We start from the raw sequence: 24,183 nt of genomic DNA on the forward strand, positions 1-24,183 counted from the left end.
AGTACAAAGCATGCACACAACTGCAGGGAAAATGTCGGGTAATGGGGCTAGTGGAGTTACAGAAAGCAAGCACAGACAAAACAGGTCGAATGGCTATACTGTAATTGCTCTATGACCATATAATCAACAAAGTAACCCTCAATATTTATGTCATTAAGGAAAAGATGCATAGACAAAAATAATTACATGTCCACAATTTTTTTGAAGCCCAAACTTAAGCCAATAGATACATATAGGAGAAATCCATGAGGCTAAGTTAGGGTGATAACATTAAGGGAGTCACCAGTTAATTTTCAAAAACATAATTTAAATGCTAAGCATATCATATAGAATCAATTCACAGCAAATGTTCATTTTAATGTCTAGTTAAAATAATTTGAAATATATATTTCAAATATATAAAGTATGGTGATTGATGGCTTCTGCATATCATATCCAAGAATTAATCCTGAATCCATATTTTGTACAACTGGAGATTTTCTTTGAATAGAATCAGGAAAATATGCTACACCATTGAAAAGCAATTTTAGTAAACCAAACCGTCAACAGTGTAGTCTTCCAATCTGAAAATTAAAATATGCCATTAAAGTGAATAAATTGCTTTCTGAAATAGATTGTAAGTACATAGAACATAGAACATAGAACATTACAGTGCAGTACAGGCCCTTCAGCCCTCGATGTTGCGCCGACCTGTGAAACCAATCTGAAGCCCATCTAACCTACATTATTCCATTATCATCCATATGTTTATCCAATGACCATTTAAATGCCCTTAAGTTTGGCGAGTCTACTACTTTTGCAGGCAGGGCATTCCACGCCCTTACTACTCTCTGAGTAAAGAACCTACCTCTGACATCTGTCCTGTATCTATCACCGCTCAATTTAAAGCTATGTCCCCTCGTACTATCCATCACCAGCCGAGGGAAAAGGCTCCCACTGTCCACCCTATCTAATCCTCTGATCATCTTGTATGTCTCTATTAAGTCACCTCTTAACCTTCTTCTCTCGAACGAAAACAGCCTCAAGTCCCTCAGCCTTTCCTCATAAGACCTTCCCTCCATACCTGGCAACATCCTGGTAAATCTCCTCTGCACCCTTTCCAATGCTTCCACATTCTTCCTATAATGCGGTGACCAGAACTGTACGCAATACTCCAAGTGCGGCCGCACCAGAGTTTTGTACAGCTGCAACATGACCTCATGGCTCCGAAACTCAATCCCTCTACCAATAAAACCTAACACACCGTACGCCTTCTTAACAACGCTATCAACCTGGGTGGCAACTTTCAGTGATCTATGCACATGGACACCGAGATCTCTCTGCTCATCCACACTACCAAGAAAATTACCATTAGACCAGTACTCTGTATTCCTGTTACTCCTTCCAAAGTGAATCACCTCACACTTTTCTGCATTAAACTCCATTTGCCACCTCTCAGCCCAGCTCTGCAGCTTATCTATGTCCCTCTGTAACCTGCAACATCCTTCCGCACTATCCACAACTGCACCAACTTTAGTGTCATCCGCAAATTTAATAACCCATCCTTCTACGCCCTCATCCAGGTCATTTATAAAAATGACAAACAGCAGTGGCCCCAAAACAGATCCTTGAGGTACACCACTAGTAACTGAACTCCAAGATGAACATTTCCCATCAACCACCACCCTCTGTCTTCTTACAGCCAGCCAATTTCTGATCCAAACCGCTAAATCACCCTCAATCCCATGCCTCCGTATTTTCTGCAATAGCCTACCATGGGGAACCTTATCAAATGCTTTACTGAAATCCATATACACCACATCAACTGCTTTACCCTCATCCACCTGTTTGGTCACCATCTCAAAGAACTTATATGATGCAGTTTCATGTTATACTAGCAATAAACATATATAGTGGTACAACTGTTCCTTCAAGAACTAAGCGCTGTAAAAATCACACAAAATATACCTTAAATGTATGAGGCTTGCACAGATGGCGGACGAATGGATTGAAGTCATCTGGGTTATATTCTTCCAAAAACACAGGTTCCTATTAAAAGATAGTTTAACATTTATGCATATGAAAGTTACATTATAGCGTGAAGGTTCATGATATGTTACTACTATTTGGAAACTTGGGTTTTAAGGTGGAGAAACCGCCTTTTTCCAAGTTTATTTTGTATTTAAATACTGTCTGCTTTAAGGGCAGAGATATTTTTAGTTTCATTTTAAATTTCTTGTGAGAGTGGCGACAGGATGCCTGAAGTTTATTGATAATTGCATGTTTAATGAGGATTACAGCCTTGTAGAGATTGAGGTAAACAGTTCAGTGTATTAGGGATAAAAGTGAATAGCAAAATAAAACTGTTGTCTGGTATTAGAGAAAGATAGAACCATCCAGAAGGTCAGGTTAAATCAGAGAACAAAGGTTGTTAGCTAGCAGTCGCTAAAACAGTCAGGGCTAGGGGGAAAAAATTTTGTGCTATAGAAGAAAACTGTTGAATGTTGAGGGTATGGAACACCACCTATTTGCTCTGAAAGTGGTTAGAAGTCAGCAAGCATAATTCAATTACACATATGTCAACTGAACAAAGAACTTTAAGTTGGAGTCGGGATGACCTTTCACAAGTTTGAATATCTTGAAGATTGTTGTGGAGGGTAAAAGCTTTGCACCTTTAGCTTTGATATTTCTGATAACTCTCAAATAGCATTGTATAATATAGTATGGTTAGATGTCTTTACTTTTTTGCAATAAACGTTCATGTCCTTTTGTTAAAAACACACTGGCAATCTCTTGGTGGATATTTTCAATGATCAACCATGTAAATCGGATATGTGCAACGGGACATAATTAAATGAGCACAGAGATCTCAGAGGCTGTTAGGGTTGGAGGAGGTTACAGAGCTGGGGAAAGTGTGAGACCCTGGGTTTGAGCGCAAGGTTGTGGATTTCAAATTTGCTGGATTGTGAGCTGATGTGGAACAGTGAATCCATGCTGTGATAGGTGGCCAAATTCATGGTGAAGGGTGAGAGGAGCAACAGCAGTTAGGGAGACACAAAGATGGGAGTTTGACCAGAAAAGAGTTGGAAGCCACAGACAAAGACTTTAAAGATGGATCACCAGAGCATGATCAGGAGAAGCACCTTGTCTGATTTAACTGCTCAAAACTCAAACTGCTTGACATCATCTAACTCAACACAGAGCCCAGAACTGGGACTACAGCTACCATTATTGACCTTGGGTGAGGCAGAACAGTCAACAAAGGTTTCTGCTCTTAGTCACTATTTACCCATCCCTTGAAAGTCCTATGATATCTGATATCAAGAATTATGGAATCAAAGCAGGTCAATGGAGCTGAGGTATAGAGCAGACATGATCCAAGTGGATGACAGAGCAGGCTAGAGGGACTGAATGGCTATATTCCTATAGTGAGCAGAATGGTAGTTCCATTGGAATAATAAACCTGAACTGTCAAAAAGATCAAGCTAAAAGGATCATTACACCAAAAGGACTGTGGTAAGATGGATAAACTTTGGCTCAGTGGTTGGGGTGGGTAGTGCACGGTGGCTCAGCAGTTAGCACTGCTACCTGACAACACCAGAGACCCAGGTTCAATTCCAACCTCTGGTGACTGTGTGGAGATTACACATGCTCATCATGTCTGCACGGGTTTCCATTGTGTGCTCTGATTCCCTCTCCTGGTGCAAAGGTATGCAGGTTAGGTGGATTGGCTGTGCTAAATTGCCCCATAGTGTCCAGTGACGTGCAGGCTAGGCAGATTAACTGTGAGAAATATAGGGTTGGGAGATGGGTCTGTGTGGGATGCTTTTTGGAAGGTCAGTGTGGCCTCAATGGGCCAATAGACTGCTTCCACATTGTGGGGATTCTATACCACAGTAAACGAACAGCAAAAATCATACTTCAGTCCCATGCTTGGCCTTAAATTGTCCAGTATTACTATCAGCTGGGATTATAATGATAGAAATAGATATAGATCAGATATGATTGTCAATTTTACCTTTTTATTGCAGTAGTCTAAATACTGTAAAACTGCAGGACGTCTTTTGTCAACTGACTGATTTAATTTTGCCTTGATTTTCCACTGTATTGGTTCATAGATGTAGTCATTCCATTTCTTGTACAGTAGTTCTTTCTTCCTCAAGTTTAGCATCTCCTTATAGGCTATATACTTATCCAATTCCTAATTAAAATCAGAACAGGAAAAATGCTGAATAAAAATGAAATAACAAAGTTGCTGTTCAAAATCGACAGTTATCACATTTGTACAGGTGGGAAATATGTAACACATATGGATGTGAATTTTATAACAGACAACAAAAGAGAAGACCTGTTAGATCAAATTATCTTAGGAATAGCAGATTTAGCTTGTACTCATTATTCAAGAAGATCATAGCTGATCTGCACCGCAACACCCTTCATCTGCCTTTGATTAATTTTCCTTGAAACTCTTCGCTAACAAATATCAATTAATAACAAATAACTTAAATTAACCCAGCATCTACAAATTTTCAATTTCCCATTAAAATATTGCATCTTTTGTGTTTCTTAGTTCTACCTAGTGTTTCTATTGCCTGGTTACCTTTAGGAAAACATTTCTACTGCCATAATTGTGTCTTTTATCAATATTGGAAGTACTACTCCTTTCCTACTTTCCATGTTCTTTCTGAAGATTCCAATGTATGGAATGCACTGGTCTCAGTTATCTCCAACTTGTAGTCAGGTCTGTGTAGAAGTGCTGAAAGCTATTTTATTTCTCCTACACATTTGGGGTTTGTCCAATTACACCTTCAACCTCCACATATCTGACTGGCCCGAAACTTGATTGATCCTTGGTTTGATTATCTGTGGTCAGGAAATAAAATATATTTCCATATTGTCTTTGTTTTACCAGGTTATTTTGTTGTCACTAATCATGCACAGGTTAAAAACAGAAATCACTTCTTTGCATCTAGTCACTTCATTTCCCCTTCTGAATGCTTAAAATCCTTCCTATGGTTTGAGTTATCCTTTCTGCTAGGACCCCAAATGCGGCGTAATTCTGTGAAGACAAATACAGAGATTTACTGTCCTATACCAATACTGCTTCCAGCACTCCAAGGGAACTTAATAAAGCATTTCACGAAGGACAGTTAGGCAGCTGAAATAATATGGATAGGAGAAAGCAAGTGAGACTCTAGGGAGCTGTCCACATACAGTTGATGCGATGAGGGAATATATAACTACAGAAATCAGGAAACCAATATAGGATAGCAGCATGGTAACAATGGAAAATTTTAATATAACTTTCCTGATCTATGTTTTGCTATGCAAATTCATAATGGTTAAAAATTAACATTACCTTGATAAAGCATTCTTCCACATCATACAAGGGCTGACAAAGAGCACTAACTTCCAAGGATTCTTTATCTGCTTTATCCTGCAAAAAAAACCCCAGATATTTAAAAACTATAGACTGTCTATGCACAAATTTTTAAGCAGTAGCACTTCTACACTGAACTGCAAATTCAAAAATAAAATCAGACTAAGGACTGAAGAGGGTTTTGAAAGCTATTTTATTCCTCCTACATATTTGGGATTTGTCCAATTACACCTTCAACCTACCACATATCTGACTGGCCCGAAACCTGATTGATCCCTGGTTTGATCATCTGTCAACCAAATGGCTCTTCCTTTAGAGTCATACAGCACGGAGACAGACCCTTCGGTCCAACCAGTCCATGCCAAACATAATTCCAAACTAAACTAGTTCCACCTGTCTGCGCTTGGCGCAGATCCCTCCAAACCCTTCTAATTCATGTACAAATGTTTTTCAAATGTTGTAAATTTACCTGTATTCCCCACTTCCTCTATAACTTCATTCCACACATGAATCACTGTGTAAAAAAGCTGCCTCTCGCATCCATTTTGAAATCTTTCTCCTCTCACCTTCAACATATGCCCCCTTGGCTTGAAATCCCCATCATAGGGAAAAGGCACCTGCTAATCACCTTATCTATACCCCTCATGATTTCAAAAACCTCTATAAGGTCACACATCAACTTCCCACACCCCAGTGAAAAAAAGTCCCAGCCTATTTGGTTAACAAAGTTAGATCATATGGAATACAGGGAGAACTAGCCATCTGGATATAAAATTGGCTAGAAGGTACGGGACAGAGGGTGATGGCGGAGGGCTGCTTTTCGGACTTGAAGCCTGTGACCAGCGATGTGCCACAGGGATCGGTGCTGGGTCCAATGCTTTTTGTCATTTATATAAATGATTTAAAATGTGAATATAGAAATAATGGTTAATAAATTTGCAGAAGACACCAAAATTGGTGGTGCAGTGGACAGTGAAGAAGGTTGCCTCAGAGTACACCTTGATCAGATGGGCTGATGGGCCGAGGAGTGGCAGATAGAGTTTAAACTGGATAAATGTGAGGTGCTATATTTTGGTAGAGCAAATCGGGCCAGGACTTACACACTTAATGATATGGTCCTAGGGAGAGTTGCCAAACAAAGACCTTGGAGTGCAAGCTCATCGTTCCTTGAAATTGGAGTCGCAGGTAAGCAGAGTTGAGAAGGTGTTTGGTACACTTACCTGAATTGAGTATAGGAGTTGGGATGTCATGTTGCGGCTATACAGTACAATGGTTAGGCCACTTTTGGAATACTGCATGCAATTCTGGTCTCCCTGCTATAGGAAAGACATTGTGAAACTTGAAAGGGTTCAGAAAAGATTTACAAGGATGTTGCCAGCGTTGGGGAGTTTGAGCTATAGGGAGAGACTGAATAGACTGGGGCTATTTTCCTTGGAGCATCGGACGCTGAGGGGTGACCTTATACAGGTTTATAAAGTCATGAGGGCATAGATAGGATGAACTGTCAAGGTCTTTTCCCCAGGATAGGGGAGTCCAAAACTAAAGGTGAGAGGGGAAAGATTTAAAAGGGACCTAAGGGACAACTTTCTCGCGCAGAGGGTGTTATGGAACGAACTACCAGAGGTAGAGATGGAGGCTGGTACAATTACAACATTTAAAAGATATTTGGATGGATATATGAACAGAAAGGGTTGAGAGGGATATGGCCAAATGCTGGCAAATGGGGCTGGATTAATTTAGGATATCTGGTCAGCATAGATGAGTTGGATCGAAGGGTCTGTTTTCGTGCTGTATGTCTCTCTGTCTCTCCCTATAACTCAAACTCTCCATTCCTGGCAGATCTTTTTCTGAACCCCTTCCAGCTCGATAATAGCCTTCCTATTACGGGGCAAGCAGAATGGGACATAAGTACTACAAAGGAGGCCTCACCAACATCCTGTGCAATCTCAACATGACGTCCCAACTCCTATTCTCAGAAGTCTGAGAAATGGAGGCCAGTGTGCTAAGTGCCTTCTTAACCACCCATTTGTGTTGCAAATTTCAAAGAATTTCGTACCTGAACCCCTAGGTCTCTCTGTTATACAACACGACCCAAGACCCTACCATTAATTGTATAAGTCCTGCCCTTGTTTGTTTCACCAAAATGCAATACCTCACATTTAGCGAAATTAAACTCCATCTGCCACTCCTTAGACCATTGATCCAGTCAATCAAGATCTCTTTGTAATCTTAGATAACCTTCTTTACTGTACACTATTCCACCAATTTTGGTGTCATCAACAAACTTACTAACCATGCCTTCTGTTTCTCATCTAAATCATTTATATAAATGTTGAACAAAAGATGTCCCTGTGGAACATCACTGGTAACAGGCCTCCAGTCTGAAAAACAATCCCCCATCACCACTCCCTGTCTCCTGCCATTAAACCAATTTTGTATCCAATTGGTAAGCTCACCCATGTGATCTAACTTCACTAATACCATACTACATTCTACTACCATACGGAATGTTATCAAAGGCTTTACTAAAGTCCAAGTAAACAACATCTACCACTCTGATGTCATCAATCTTTTTGGTTACTTCCTCAAGAAACTCAATCAAGTCTGTGAGATGTGATTTCCCTTGTACAATACCACGTTGACTATCCCTCACCATTCCTTGCCTCTCCAATCTTCTGTACTAGTTAGGTAGTGGAATTGCCATATTTGGCCAAGATTCAGAACATTTATGGAAATAAGACTCCGTAAACCTCCATGTCTCCAATTACAATGACGTTCCAAAAAAATGGAATGACTATGTCTATGAACCAATACAATGGAAAGTCAAGACAAAATTAAATCAGTCAATTGAAAGATGTCCTTCAATTTTACAGTATTTAAACTACTGCAATAAAACGATACAAATTGACAATCATATCTGATCTAGATCTATTCCCACTGTTGTGATCCCAGCTGAGAGTCATACTGTACAATTCAGGGTCCTGCATGGGACCAAAGTTTGAATTTTGCTGTTTTTTTTTTACTGTGGTGGTTGGTCACTAAGCATGCTCACCAAGAGACTGCCATGCTTTTATCAAAATAACGTAAAAGTTTATCACACAAAAATGTGTTGGTGTTCAAGGGTACCATACATACCTTTTAAAATCAGGGTCATAATTATTGTTGTATGTGGGTAAACATGACAGTCAATATACTCACAGCAAGATCCCACCAACAATCAGATTTTGATTTTGTAGAGCTTAATGAGAAACACATATTGCTCAGATCACCAAAGCTCTCCTGTACTGCTCTGAATTATGTCAAAGGATGCTTTACCTCCATTTGCACTCTCCTCTAAAAGTAAGTATCTCCAAAATTAACACCTACTCATTGGTGCACGAGAATGTCACCTAGATAATGTTTAAAACTTTAGAGTGGGGCCTAATCCCAAAGCTTTCTGATTCAGAAAAGGTAGTGTTACTACTACTTCTGATTAAAATTAAAATATTCAATCTAACAGATTTTTTTAGAGGGGCTCTTATGGTGCGGTGGTAGTATCTCTTTCTCTGAGCAAAGACGCCCAGGTTCAACAGTCACCTGCTGCAGAGGTGGATAATAACATCTCTGAAAACATTGATTTTAAAAAAAGACTTCCAGAACAACTCTTGTAGCATAGTAGTAGGGTCCTATCCTCTGAACCTGGAGGCCCAGGTTCAGGTTCCACTGCTCCAGAGCTGTCTTAATAAGACCATAAGCCCATTAGATTTAGCAAAGAAATTAGACCATCTGGTCCACTGAGCCTGCTCTGCCATTCAATATTGGCAGGTTATGTTTCTGAACCCCATTCTCCACCTTCTCCTCATAACATTTGATCCCTTATCAATTAAGAACTTTTCCATCTCTGTTTTGAACACACTCAATGGCTTGGCCTTCACAGCCTTCTGTAGCAAGGAGTTCCACAGATTCACCACCTTCTAGTTGAACAAATTTCTCCTCATCTCAGTTTTAAAGGGTTATCCCCTCACTCTGAGGCTACGCCCTCTGGTCCTGCTCTCTACTATTATTGGAAACATACAGTCATAGAGTCATGGAGTACGGAAACAGACCCTTCAGTCCAACCAGCCCATGCCAAACATAATCCCAAGCTAAACTAGTCCCACATGCCCGTGCTTGGCCCATATCCCTCCAAACCTTTCTCATTCGTCTACTTATCCAAATGTCGTTCAAACATTGTAAATGTACCTGCGTCCACAACATCCTCTGAAAGTTCATTCCACATATGAACCACTCTCTGTGTAAGAAAAGTTGCCCCTCATGTCCTTTTTAAAATCTTTCTCCTCTCATCTTAAAAATATGCCCCTTAGTCTTGAAATCCCCATCATTGGGAAAAGGTACTGCCATTCATCTTAACTATGCCTCTCATGATTTAAAAATAAACTCTATAATATCACCCCTCAACCTTCTACACTTCAGTGAAAAAGGTCACAGCCTATCCAGCCTCTTCCTATGATTCAAACTCTCCACTCCTGGCAACATCCTGATGAATCTTTTCTGAACCCTCTCCAACTTGATAATATTCTTCCTATAACAGGGCAACCAGAAACAGACACAGTACTCCAAAAGAGGCCTCAACAATATCTTGTAAAACCTCTTTGTGACTTCCTAACTCCTATTGTCAAAGGTCTGAGCAATGAAGACAAATATGCTAAATACCTTCTTAATCACCCTGTCTACATGTGATGCAAACTTCAAAAACTTACATACGTGCACCCCGGTCTCTCTGTTATACAACACTACCCAAGGTCCTACTTTTAATTGTATAAGTCCTGCCCTTGTTTGTTTTACCAAATAGTAATATCTCACATTCATCCAAATTAAACTCTATCTGCCACTCCTCAGCCCACTAACCCCATCGATCAAGATCTCTTTGTAATCTTAGATAACCTTCTTCACTGTCCACCATATCACCAATTTTGGTGTCATCTGCAAACTTATTAACCATGCCTTTTCTATTCTCATCTAAATCATTTATGTAAATGACCATCAAAAGTGGACCCAGCAGCTATCCTTGTGGAAAACCAGTCCGAAAAACAACCCTCTACCAACACTCTCTGTCTCGTGCCATTAAGCCAATTTTGTATCCAATTGGGAAGCACACCCTGAATCTTATGTGATCTAACTTTACTAATTGGTCTACCATGCATCAAAGGCTTTACTAAAGTCCAAGTAAACTATATCTACCGCTCTGCCCTCATCAATCCCTTTGGTTACTTCCTCCAAAAAGTCAATTACGTTTGTGAGACATGACCTCCCTCACATAAAACCATGCTGACTATCCCTAATCATTCCTTGTCTCTCCAAATGCATATAAATCCTATCTTTCAGAATTACCCCTGACAAAATCTTCTCCACATCCACTCTACCAGGCCTCTCAGTATTATCCAAATTTCACTGAGATCCCCCTCATCCTTCTAAACTCCACTGAATACGAACCCAGAGTCTTCAACCACTCCTCATATGATATGCCCTTCACTCCCAGGATCATTTTTGTGAAACTCCTCTGAACGCCCTCCAAGGCCAGCATATCCTTCCTTAGAGATGGGACCCAAAACTGCTCACAATATTTCAACTATAGTCTCATGAGGGCCTTATACAGCCCCAGCAGTATATCCCTGCTCCTGTATGCTAGCGTCTGAAAAATGAATGATAACATTATATTTGCCTTTGTAACTGCAGACCGAACCTGCATGTTAACCTTAAGAGAGTCCTGAACTAGGACTCCCAGATCCCTTTGTGCTTCAGATTTCTAAAGCCTTTCTCCATTTAGAAAACAGTCTATGTCTCTATTCTTCCTACCAAAGTGCACAACCTCACACTTTCCCACATTGTATTCCAACTGCCACTTATTTGCCCACTGCTCTAGCCTGTACAAGTCCTTCTGCAGCCTCTCTGCTTTTTCAACACTACTTGTCTCTCCAGCTATCTCTATGCATCTGCAAATTTAGCAACAATACCTTCAGTATCTTCATCCAGATTGTTAATGTACAATGTGAATATTTGTGGTCCCAACACTGACCCCTGCAGAACTCCACTAGTCATAACATCTTTGAACAAGTTGATTCAAAATTATCCAAGAGTTCAGACAAGCAGTATGTAAAATGTAATGGTGCAATATTCTGTAGACAGTGGTAGTAAGAGCGTACAAATGAAAATTACAGTTTGCCATCTGTTAAACTTGGGATGAACTGCCTCTGAATTAGATTAAATCTTTTAAGACAAGTATAGCTCCAATTTTTTGTGAGATTATTGGATTATATTTCAGATGGTTTATAAATTTTGTACAACATATCTCACTTGAAAAATGTCATTTTAAAATACTTCTCCATGGAATATAAATAATTTAGTTACTTCAAAAAAAATTAAATGTTCATATCACACTTATGGCAACTACAGAAAGTATCTAAAATAACTAGGACTTTAATGAGGGCGGTTATGAAACTTGAGTCTTTCAAGCAGAAGTAAACATTAACAGTTGAAAACAACAATCTCACCAACTAATTTAGTGTTTCTCTCATCAAATTTAAGCACCATGACTGATATTACATCTTAGAAAGCATTCATCACAAGACCAACTGTGAAGCAGTCATTATATTTAAATTAGGTAAAGAATATATGATAAAGTGAAACAGTTAAATTGCTAAATACCCTGCTTTGACTGAGACTCATCTAACACAAGACTGTGAATATTTTGAACAATTATTTCATGTGGAATCAGATTATAATTTTCAGCTACCAATCATTTCTACTTTATTGAGCACCCTCAGGAAATGCATAATAATTAAGATGAAAAGTGCTATTTAAATCAGTTTGACTGGCTAAAATAGCATGTCCCAAATTTAATCAAGAAGCTACAGAGGAAAGTAACAAATGCACTACAGCAGCATTGAGATTATATTAAAATACAGGCATAAAATAACTCGTAAAGATGGAAGCAAGATTCATATTCACTGCAGTTTTACATTTTTTAAACGGTTTACAAAACATACATCTTCACAATGTAGTCCAAAGCCATATAGAGCAGTGAATGCCAACTGTAAAATCTTCTAGCAAGATGATGATCAGTATGAGAATTTCTTATGATTAAATCTTTTGAAAAATATACTTTATTCATAAAAAAATTTTTTGTATATATACACATAGTCACAAATGCAGTTCCATTCTGTACAGGAGCATATCAATAAACCAGCCCAATGAAGAACTCTCCCCTATATGTCACAATCATACATAACACAGTTCTTGCACCTGGAGCTTCAAATGCACCACAGGACCAGGGTCAGTAGAATATGATTGTCCAAATCTCTGAACTACTTGCGGCACTTTAATGTGGTTTCTTTGTGTGCATCCAGCTATTATTACTTCTGCTCATTGCTATATTTTCTTTAAAAGCATTATACCTGGAGATATGCAAATGACTTCTTCGAGAGCCAGTCCACACAAGTCTTGTCTGTTGAACAAACAGATACACTTCGACATTTTTCAGGTGGCCCTTTTCTTGCATTCCTTTGTGCTGAAAGAAATTTCATTGGACACGTGTCTGTAGTAGAAATCTACAATGGAGGCAAAAGCAAGTGTAAAATTACAAAGACTAAGCTGACAACTTCGACAAGAGACACCTTTAAACGCTGTTCTTCTCAACCTAAGGTTTTAGACATGGCATATTCTATGTAAAGTTCCTGTCTACATCTCCAAATTTTCCTGCCCAGCAAAGGGCTCTGCTTCACATACAGTCAAGAAAAGGCTATCAAATATTTCTTTAATTGTGCTTTACTTTGTGCAGTATAAGACTTTTACTGCCTGAGAAGCTCATGCTATTTCCATCAAGAGGCAAGCAGCTTGACTGAATGTAAATAACAACTTACCTTTTGAGCGATCATTAGATACTTAAAGTGAAAGAGGACACAATCAAGTACTAACAAGGCTCTTTTGAAATTGATTACCTCGGAATATTGTGGATTAGTCTGGTTGTATAGCAACTACTCATTCATTGCTTCAATTGCTAAGTATAATGTTGCATTTTAATTTATTTTACTGTGTTGTACTTCCTTCAATAATTATTTTATATATATATATATACACATATATATATTAGGGTTCCTTTGGTCTGAATGTATAGTATAAGGAACTTACAAAATGACACTAGTGTAAATATACCATATGCTAATTCATCCCTCTGAACAACCACTTCCAGAGACTGATGCAATAAGATCAACCTCGACCTACAACTCGGCGTTCCCCTATAAAAGGAACAGGTCAATAAGAAGACAGCGCCACCGGGAGTCAAGTGCATTTACCAATCTTCCAGTAGCTATTAGAAGCAATCTGAGAGATTTTAATACAATAAGTTTGTGATACTCTAATTTGCTCTGCGTGGTCATTTCTCAGCCACAATCAGTTCACAAATGGTGATGACCAGTTTCACTGTAGCTACATCATGATGGCATTGAATATAAACTAATGTAGCCACACATATGTATTGCACTTGTGAAGGTCATTGTTTGCCTGTCAGCTCTGCCTGAGGCTCGGCATCAACTGTAGAGAAAGACAAAGAATGAAAGGAATAAAGGAGCAAGCAATTAAAAGAAGGACAATTGTTTTGAACTTCCAAGTGCCTGAAAAATTCACACCATATCAGTAAAAACCTAGAAAGCTTTTTACACAGTTATGAATCTACAGACTCACAATTAAGAAATGTGGCTGCCTGCTTTGCTGCTGGGCTAAAAAAGTGCATTGATTAAAAAGGCACAAAAGCCTACAAGCTTAGCTATTTTATCTTCAACATCTGCTGTGCCATAATTATGTTTTATCAATATTTTGTGGCCCACAGGTGTGAGAGGTGAAATTAACCTATATCAGTAACAGGAAACAGGTTTGTAGTGAATTGGGCACTTGATTATAAGTTGCTGTGCCTAGACATTGTTCAATTTATTTGGATGGAGCTGCAGTTCACCAAGACTCTTTTTACAATCTTGGCTATCCAGATATTCATTTGTGAAGGTGTATTGATTGTTTTCAGCAAGAGACTACTTTTATTTTGGTTACAACACAGGTGCTATTTGCATTATTGGAAAAATATGCTGACCAAAAATATTGAGTTGAATGCTTTATCAAATTTTAAGAAATGTTTATATGGAGGATTACAACTGGAGGGGCATGAGAACATTGCAACAATATCCACTGCCCCTGCAAGCTGCCCTTCCAAACTGGGTAGATACATGTCCAAACAAGTTGATTAAAAGTACTTTTTTTAAAAACAACCACATTGTGACAGAGACTGGAACAGTACACTCTCACTCTAGTTTCATTATTCTTGGATCACAACAGGAAATAAAAATACTTTTTCCTGTTATCAAGATGACCAATTAAGTACCTTTAAAATCATGTTTTAAAAATTCTGTCTAACAACCAGGTTTCTCAACAAACAAAATATTGATTTATTAGACAAACAAAGCTTATTCAATGAAGATGAAATAATTAAGTCAGTAATATAAAAGTATTACAGAAGTATCATCTCTAAATATTCCTGAAGAGCTACATGTAAACGCACACACATACCTTCTTCAGAAAAAGGGAGAAAAAACAATTATCTGCAGAGATTAGTTTTCCGAAAAAATATCTTTGGTCAATGAGTTATTTTTGAAAGCAAAAGGATAAAAGTGCAAAATGTTCCAGAGGCTGCTGGTCTGATATTCTAGCATATGTGGTCAAATTACTGATCATACACAATTGTTTCTGAAGGCTTGCAAACACAGTTTTGCTCAGTAGCTACAACCTTAGAATGTTCCTTCACTCTTTCAAAAGAACAAATAGATTTCACATTAAACACAACAAAGAGTTTTCATTTTAGAGAAAAGAAAGATCAGCTGGATCAGCTTGTTCATAGAAAGTGTTCCTTCAATGCGGCTCATTCTTAACAGGGTTTCTTCCAATTCAACCAGATAAAACAAGAACCTCATCAAGCTAGTCACTGTTCAAACAGCCCTAGGGAGAGTATACAATATAGCTAGCAGATATCAGTCACATTATTGGCAGGAAACATCAAAACAACATTCCCAAATGTGCACTGAGAACTTTCAACACTTCATTTAAAGAAACCATTCTAGATACTTCCCCAAAACTTGAAAGAAATAAATTTTTAACAATCCTTCAATATTTATGTTATCCAAGCAACATTAAATATACACCTCTTCATAACAATTATAATCATTATCAAGCAACATTTGACACCAAGGCACATAAGGTAACATAACAACACTGACCAGAAATTTAATCAAAGAGCAAATCTTTAAGAAGGATTGTAAAGAGGAAAACAAGGTAGAAGTGAAGTATTGTATGGTAGAAATTTCAGAGTTAAGGGCCTGGACAGCTCATGGCAGTCATCAATCCAAGATGCACAAGAAGTCTGAATTAGAGGAGCTCAGGTATCAGTGGGGTTGTAGGGCTGGAAAGCTTACACACCTAGAGAGTGTAGAAATTACAAAAAGAATTTAATTTCAAGGATAAGAACTTTAAAATTGAGGTGTGGATTAACTGGGAGATCAATGAGCACAGTGGTGAGGAGTGAACAGTACTTGACCTCAAATTTATGAACAACAGAATAAGAGAGTCCAGTCATCTTGTCTAGAGGTAACAAAGATATGAAAATGGGTTTCAGCAACAAATGAGCTGAGGTGGCAGAATTGGGCAATGTTTCAACATTAAAAATAGACAGTTTCATATTGGTGCCATGTGTGCTCAGAAGCTCATCTCAGAGGAAATAATTACATAAATGTTCACAACAGACTGATTTAGCTTTGAGCAGGTGCCAGAGAGAGATAAGAGTCATTGGTTAGGGAACAGAGTTGGTGACTGAAACTGAAGATGATAGCTTCAGTCTCAATATCTGCTTATCCAGTAGTGGATGTCAGACAAACAGTGTCATTTTAGAATTTAGAATTAGAGGGGGGTAGGACTGGGAATTGTCAGCATACATGTCGAAGCTGATTCTATAACTTTCAGATGATGTCAGCAAAAGACAGCCCACAGAGGAGAAAAAGGAAGAGGCCAAGGTCACGTTTAGATAAAGGGTAGGTTTAGATAAAGGTTTGGGGACCCAAAGGTAACTGTGCAGTAGGAGGAAGAAAAACCATTAAGAAACCATGTTCCATGCAGTGTTAAAAATATTAATTGTATCGGCAAATCTCTTACTAAAATTAAAATTGGTGGATATGTAAAAATTTACTGGTTAACCAAGGATGGGTTGCATTTGACAGAGTTAATTTTCTTGAAGAATGACTGATTGATTAACTCCATGATATTCAGATGTAATGTATGGTTGATTGGCAGACTGGAAAGTTTTGTAATGATAGCCTTCTTCACATAAAACCAACACTATGAAGCTGCAACTGGAGAGGCATTGTTTATGCAGAGGTCTACCCAACTGATAGAAGGTGCAGCCAGCGTTGTGTTCTGTCATCTTTGGGGGTATCTGTTGTCACTGAAACTCTTGTGTTCCAATAGATTATTTTCAGAATTTATCCTTCAAAGCAAAGTTAGATGTTTGTGTTTTCTTGCCTGTTGCAGTTTCATTGCTTTGAGAATTGTCCTTTGACTTTGCCAATCCAAATGGGCAGTGGAGAGACAAGCATTTGTTCAGGCCACTTTTGCTTCTCTCCTCTACCACTAAAAAAGAGCTTGGGTGCTTAGAGTGCTCTTGGATGATGACTCTGTCGCTAGGTCGTCATCAATCAATTAATATCCAGAGCTGTCTGCATATAGGCTTGGAACAATAACTGTCATCATTGTCTTACACCTGCTGTTTTCACCCATTTTCCAACACTTATACAGGTTTAGTTTCAGCTGGAATTATTTCACTTTTTCCTTTTTACCTATACGGCAAAGCTTTAACGTACAGTACAGTTTATGCTGACTACCACCACTGTTTATGTCAGAATTGACTTGTCATGACCCAGGGAACTAGGACAGCAGCAGCGAGGACTCAACACCACAGGGTTGGAATCAGTGATTCCTCATCCTATACAGATCCTTCTAGATGTAGGATCCCAAGGTTTGAAGGGATCCTTCTTCCCTTATTATTTTATTTTGTGTTTAGAACTTAGCTTTTGGATATTTTTAAATCGACATATTCAGACATGTTATGACACACCTCCAAAGCAGGTGCAACTTGAACCCAGGCCTGTGGGAACTCAGTACTTTTTTAAGATATACCACCATAAAATCATCCGTCTCACAAATTAAACAACTAATAAATTGGCACTGCCCATCCCTTGCTATTTTATTAACAAGTTGTCCATGCATTACATCCCTATGCCTCCCTCTTCAAGACCGGCATCATACAACTCTCATCAGCTTTTTTGTTTTCTTTCTTTTATATCCAGCAGCTCTCTTACACACAAATGAATGTTTTTTGACAATCACCAAATCAGCAGTTTTTTTCTGTCCATCTATTAACCATCACAGTAAATCACCCATGTCTTCCAACTGATTACGTGCAAAGCCCACTAAGAGCTTTCAGCTGGCTTCCGGTAAGATGGCGACGGCGTAGGGCTTCTGAGCCTTCAGCTTGTCTGCTCCATCCATTTTTCTTTTTGTTTCTTTTCTTTTTTTCTCTTTTCTCACTTTTCCCCATTTCTTTATCTTTTATCTTATTTAACTCTTGTTGAAGTGCTCAGTCGTGGCAGCAAAATTGGCAGTAGCAAGGAGGCCCAGCACAGACTCATGGCAGTCAGCCAGTGAGCCCAGTGTGGAGTCAAGGCAGCAGAGTTGGAGAGAGCAAAATCAAAGTTGCTGGAAAAGTTCAGCAGGTCTCGCAGAAGTGCGAGGAAAAAATCAGAGTTAACATTTCGGGTCTGGTAACCCTTCCTCAGAACTTCTTGGAGTTGTTGCATCTTCTGGGCCTTAATGCCTGAAAGGAAAAGAAAAAGTTTCATGTTAGCACAGCAAATGAGCCGGAAGATGAAGTGGACCTGCGTAGTGGTGCAGCCCTGAGCCAACATGATGAGAGAGAGGTTGAGAGTATGCATGTGACGCTGTGGAAACAAGTTTTAGCAAATACACCGTCAAACACCAGGAGTGACAGTGAAATTAATGTCAGTGGGCAAGAAGAAAGATTGGAACAGAAATCCCGTCAGGGAGAGGAGCAGAACTTCTTCAAGGTGGGCATGCCTAGAAGAGATGTGGCAGTGAGTTAAATACTAAATAAAGACCGAAAGAACTGCGGATGCTGTAAATCAGGAACAAAAACAAAGTTGCTGGAAAAGCTCAGCAGGTTTAGCAGCATCTGTGAAGAAAAACTCAGTTACAGTTTCAAGTCCGGTGACCCCTCCTCATAAGTTCTGAGGAAGGGTCACCGGACCCGAAACGTTAATCTGATTTTTTCTTCACAGATGCTGCTAGAGTTGGAAAGGCTTTGGGTTCCTGGCGGGTTCTGCATCACCGAGGCAGTCCTAGCGCCGATTCATGGCTGCTGCAGCAAAGGCAAGTTTGACTTCCTGGTGGCGTCTGCATCCAGCGTAGATTCATGAAGATGGTGGCAGAGGCTAGTTTGGGCCCAATAAAAGGCCCTACAGCATTGGCAGTAGCAGCAGTAAGGTGGGCCTAAAGTGGGCTCATGGTGGCAGCAGAGTCGAGTGCGGTACCTGGAGGCATCAGAGATGCCAGCATTGGCAAGGTCAATGAAGACCCAAAGTGGCAAGGGCATTGGTGGAGGCAAGATGGCGCCAAAGAGTGGCAACTTTCGTATCAGCGGTACTATGGTGAAGGCACACATGCTTGGTCATCAGGCCCATGACTGAGCACTTAACAAAAGGACTGTAAAGATGAACACATTTTCTTTCTTTTTTATCCCTCTGCCTCTTCATTCTATGTTTTAGTTTCTTTTTTCTGTGTTTTAAGTTGGCACCAGAGAGTGGTGACACAATACAACACTTTTCATTGTATTTTGTAACAAAATACATGTGACAATAAATAAGGCAAATCAAACCACCAAAGGTGAGGGGGAGTGGGCTATATCAAAGTGGAGTTGGAAGAGGAGATAAAACACTCTACCTTCTGTTGTGCCCCTCTCTCTCTAAAAGCATCAAAACTATTGGTAGGCATGCTCTCTCTCCAAGGACACCCAGGAATCTCATCAGCATTTATGCTCCAACCCTGTAATTTACTTGAGTTGATAAGGATAAATTCTACACAGATTTCCAGTAACTTAACTAGAATCTCCCTCCCAAGGTCAAAATTGTCAACCTTGATGACTTCAACACGAGAGCTGGCCATGACTATCAGGCATAAAAGGGTGTGCTTGGAAACCTTGCAGTTCGAAACTTCAATGAAAACGGATGTCCACTTTTGGAACTCTGTAGCAAGGCAGCTGCCTGTAATCAATACCACCTTTAAACAGAAAAGATCATATCAAGACCACATAGATTATTCTATGCTCTAAACATTGTTAACAATGACTATAACTTACAAAACCAGCATGATCTAACAGATATGCTGCATGCTAAAATCATGCCCAGTACTGCCTGTCATTTAGACCCCTGGCTCAGATGCTCAAGGGTGAACTTCCATTTCAAGTCTAATACCAACAACAAAACTAAAGTTAACCCAAAGAAATTTCAAGTTAGCAACCTGCAAACTTCATCCTGCAAAGATGCTATTGAAGCAACCTTACCATAAAGCATTACCCTGATATCATTGCAAGTTCCACCGCGGAAGAATTCTGGCAGCACATCAAAGCAGCAGTACTGGATAATTCCTACTAGATCGTCAGACCCAGCATGAAGAAGAACCAGAACTAGCTGGATGAAAATGATAAGGAAATCCAAGGTCTACTTGCAATAAAAAAGGGCAGCATATCAGGCTCAAATACCACCCAAGACAAAGACAGAATATTGTAAAGTATGCAATACCTTTTATCACAAAGTGAGGAACATCCCAAATCACACTTGAAGAAGAAAGCAACTACACCCTGACACTGGCATCTATCTATAAAATCTGTCAATGGACTAGCATATCAAATCCAAAACTCCTGGGCGCAGTGATAGAATGATACTACAATCAATGTGGAGTCATTCATAAATCACTGTTCAGTGTACTCTGAAACACTTTTAAGCACCAACTGCACAGTGCATCATACTGTCAACAGCCTCCTCTAACAACTGCCTGTCAATGAAGAATCAGCTGAAAGCCCCACTGTAGGAGAAAGTGCAACTGCCATCAACCTGATGAAGTGTAACAAAACCTCCAGAATCGAAGGAATTCTTTCTGAAGCTATGTAGCACTGTGGCCCTACCTTAAGTACCAAGCTTCATGGACTTTTAATGTTCTGTATAAGAGGGCAGACTCCACAGCATCTTCATGATACCAATTTTTGTGATCCTCTACAAACATAAGGTGGAAAAATCAGCTGCTGAAACTACCATGGGAATGCCTTTTTGCCTTTGCCAGGAAGATCCTGACAAGAATACATCTAAACAGGCTAATATCTACCACTGTGGAAGAAAACCTCCAGAAAACCAGAATGGTTTCAGAGCAGAGGCATCATAGACACGGTATTTGTACTCCAGTAAGTACAAGAAAATGTGTTGTGAGCAAAATAAAGGCCTGTATGTCACTCTTACATCTTACTGAAACATACAAGATTCTCAGTGGATTTGACAGGATAGATGCAGAAAGATTGCTTCTCCTTGTGGGGAGTCTAGGACCAGAGAACATAATCGCAGAATAAGGGAAATTCACATTTAAGACAAAGATGAGGTGAAATTCCCTCTCTCTCAAAGGGTAGTGGATCTGTGATATTTGCTGCAGAAGGCTGTAACCCTTTAAGCATATTCAAAGCCAAGGTAGACAGGTTCTTAATCAGTAAGAGAATCAAGGGCAAAGTTAAAGTGGATTTCAGGATTATCAGACCGGCCATGATCTCATTGACTGGCAAAGCAGACTCAATGGGCTGAATAGCCTACTTTAATTCCAATGCCCTCCTTAAAAGGGCTAGCATGAAAGAGAAAAGGAGAAAAGTAGATCCAATTTTTCCCAGAAGCAACAACTTGCATCCAGGGGAGGAGAAGCTGCAAATTACAGATACCTGACTAGCCACTAGTGGGCGTGCAACTAATGAGTACAATCTTCCGAAAATCTTAGTCGAATAACATGGGGATTTAACGTACTCTATACAGGCTTTTTTTTTAAAAAATCATGAATTGGTAACTAGAAAAGTTGCTAATATAGCACTAAAATTAAAACAAAATATTCCACATACTGGAAATCTATTCCAGCAGAATCTGTGGAGAATGATACAATGTAAGCATTTTGATTATTTCAAACATGACTGTCCTTCAGAATAAAACCCGAAAGAACTGCGGATGCTGTAAATCAGGAATAAAAACAGAAGTTGCTGGAAAACCTTAGCAGGTCTGGCACCTTCTGTGAAGAGAAATCAGTGTTAACAGAAATGTTAACTCCGATTTTTCTTCACACATGACTGTCCTTCAGAACTGGTTCAGGACGGTCAGCACAGGGTGGTAAAAGGCCAATAGTGTCTGACAAATTCAATGGAGCACTTTGTATTAATCAAAGGTTTTAATAAAAATGTAAATAAAGTTTGTTATTAAAACCTAAAACACGCACATTAAAGGCAAATGGCATCACAATTAGAAAGTTGATTAAATGTCAGCGACCAATGGTGGTTTTTGCTCTGGAAAGGTGCCTTTCAGAGGTTACACACAAATAGACTGGTAAAAATTGAGAGGACAAGTTGACAATACTGCATAAAGAAAAGCACTGAGATGTCCAAGTTGTTTTTTTTAAAAATAAGAACATTGGGTTTAAAGTCCCAACACAATGAATATACAGGACAACAAGGTGCAGAGCCGGATGAACACAGCAGGCCAAGCAGCATCATAGGAGCAGAAAGGCTGACGTTTCGGGCCTCCACCCTTCATCAGAAAAGGGGGAGGGGAAGAGGGTTCTGAAATAAATAGGGCGAGAGTGGGAGGCAGATAGAAGATGGATAGAGGAGAGGATAGGTGGAGAGGAAACAAGCAGGTCGAAGAGGCAACAAGCAGGTCGAAGAGGCGGGGATGGAGCCAGTAAAGGTGAGTATAGGTGGGGAGTTAGGGAGGGGATAGGTCAGTCCAGGGAGGACGGACAGGTCAAGGGGGCGGGATGAGGCTAGTAGGTAGGAGATGGGGGTGGGGCTTGAGGTGGGAGGAGGGAATAGGTGGGAGGAAGAACAGGTTAGGGAGGCGGGGACGAGCTGGACTGGTTTTGGGATGCGGTAGGGGGAGGGGAGATTTTGAAGCTTGTGAAATCCACATTGATACCATTGGGCTGCAGGGTTCCCAAGTGGAATATGAGTTGCTGTTCCTGCAACCTTCGGGTGGCATCGTTGTGGCACTTCAGGAGGCCCAGGATGGACATGTCGTCTGAGGAATGGGAGGGGGAGTTGAAATGGTTCGCGACTGGGAGGTGCAGTTGTTTATTGCAAACCGAGCGTAGGTGTTCTGCAAAGCGGTCCCCGAGCCTCCGCTTGGTTTCCCCGATGTAGAGGAGGCCACAACGGGTACAGCGGATGCAGTATACCACATTGGCAGATGTGCAGGTGAACATCTGCTTGATGTGGAAAGTCTTCTTGGGGCCTGGGATGGGGGTGAGGGAGGAGGTATGGGGGCAGGTGTAGTATTTCCTGCGGTTGCAGGGAAAAGTGCCGGGTGTGGTGGGGCTGGAGGGGAGTGTGGAGCGGATAAGGGAGTCACGGAGAGAGTGGTCCCTCCGGAAAGCAGATAAGGGTGGGGAGGGAAAGATGTCTTTGGTGGTGGGGTCGGATTGCAGATGGCAGAAGTGTCGGAGGATGATGCGTTGGATCCGGAGGTTGGTGGGGTGGTACGTGAGGACGAGGGGGATTCTTTTTTGGTTCTTATTGCATGGACGGGGTGTGAGGGATGAGTTGCGGGAGATGTGGGAGACACGGTTGAGGGCGTTCTCGACTGGGAGCAGATGCGGCGGAGGCGAAGGAATTGGGAATAGGGGATGGCATTTTTGCAGGAAGGTGGGTGGGAGGAGGTGTATTCTAGGTAGCTGTGGGAGTCGGTGGGCTTGAAATGAATATCGGTTTCTAGGTGGTTGCCCGAGATGGAGACAGAGAGGTCCAGGAAGGAGAGAGAGGTATTAGAGATGGTCCAGGTAAACTTAAGGTTGGGGTGGAAGGTGTTGGTGAAGTGGATGAACTGTTCGAGCTCCTCGTGGGAGCACGAGGCAGCGCCAATGCAGTCATCAATGTAACGGAGGAAGAGGTGGGGTTTAGGGCCAGTGTAGGTACGGAAGAGGGATTGTTCCACGTAACCTACAAAGAGGCAGGCGTAGCTTGGGCCCATGCGGGTACCCATGGCCACCCCCTTTGTCTGTAGGAAGTGGGAGGAAATGAAAGAGAATTTGTTGAGAGTGAGGACGAGTTCGGCTAAGCGGATGAGGGTGTCAGTGGAGGGGGACTGGTCGGGCCTGCGGGACAGGAAGAAGCGGAGGGCCTTTAGGCCATCTGTATGGGTAATGCAGGTGTAGAGGGACTGGACGTCCATGGTAAAGATGAGGTGTTGGGGACCGGGGAAATGGAAGTTCTGGAGGAGGTGGAGGGCGTGGGTGGTGTCACGGACATAGGTAGGGAGTTCCTGGACCAAGGGGGAGAAAATGGAGTCCAGATAGTTGGAGATCAGTTCGGTAGGTCATGGGCAGGCGGAGACAATGGGTCGACCAGGGCATTCAGGTTTGTGGATTTTGGGAAGGAGATAGAAGTGGGCAGT

At 40.6% G+C, this 24,183-nt stretch overlaps 2 protein-coding genes across 2 annotated transcripts in view; one reads left to right on the top strand and one right to left on the bottom strand.

Annotated features, from left to right (window-relative positions):
• fam228a (family with sequence similarity 228 member A) overlaps nucleotides 1–18,258 on the bottom strand; it is a 45,755-nt gene extending 27,497 nt beyond the window's left edge. The window contains exons 1-5 of the mRNA XM_048596671.1: nucleotides 17,813–18,258; nucleotides 12,793–12,945; nucleotides 5,339–5,416; nucleotides 3,998–4,180; nucleotides 1,948–2,028 (exon numbers count right to left, since the gene is read on the bottom strand). Of these exons, the coding sequence (XP_048452628.1) occupies nucleotides 1,948–2,028; nucleotides 3,998–4,180; nucleotides 5,339–5,416; nucleotides 12,793–12,921 (471 nt within the window). The 5' untranslated portion in view covers nucleotides 12,922–12,945; nucleotides 17,813–18,258. The remainder of the gene's footprint in view (nucleotides 1–1,947; nucleotides 2,029–3,997; nucleotides 4,181–5,338; nucleotides 5,417–12,792; nucleotides 12,946–17,812) is intronic.
• Nucleotides 18,259–19,004: 746 nt separating this feature from the next.
• Nucleotides 19,005–24,183, top strand: part of LOC109919730 (mitochondrial uncoupling protein 4) — a 19,570-nt gene continuing 14,391 nt past the window's right edge. The window contains exon 1 of the mRNA XM_048597049.1: nucleotides 19,005–19,141. Coding sequence (XP_048453006.1) covers nucleotides 19,005–19,141 — 137 coding nt within the window. The remainder of the gene's footprint in view (nucleotides 19,142–24,183) is intronic.

This window comes from Rhincodon typus, chromosome 5, assembly GCF_021869965.1.
Source record: "Rhincodon typus isolate 14 chromosome 5, sRhiTyp1.1, whole genome shotgun sequence".
In the NCBI taxonomy this organism is placed as follows: Eukaryota; Metazoa; Chordata; class Chondrichthyes; order Orectolobiformes; family Rhincodontidae; genus Rhincodon; species Rhincodon typus.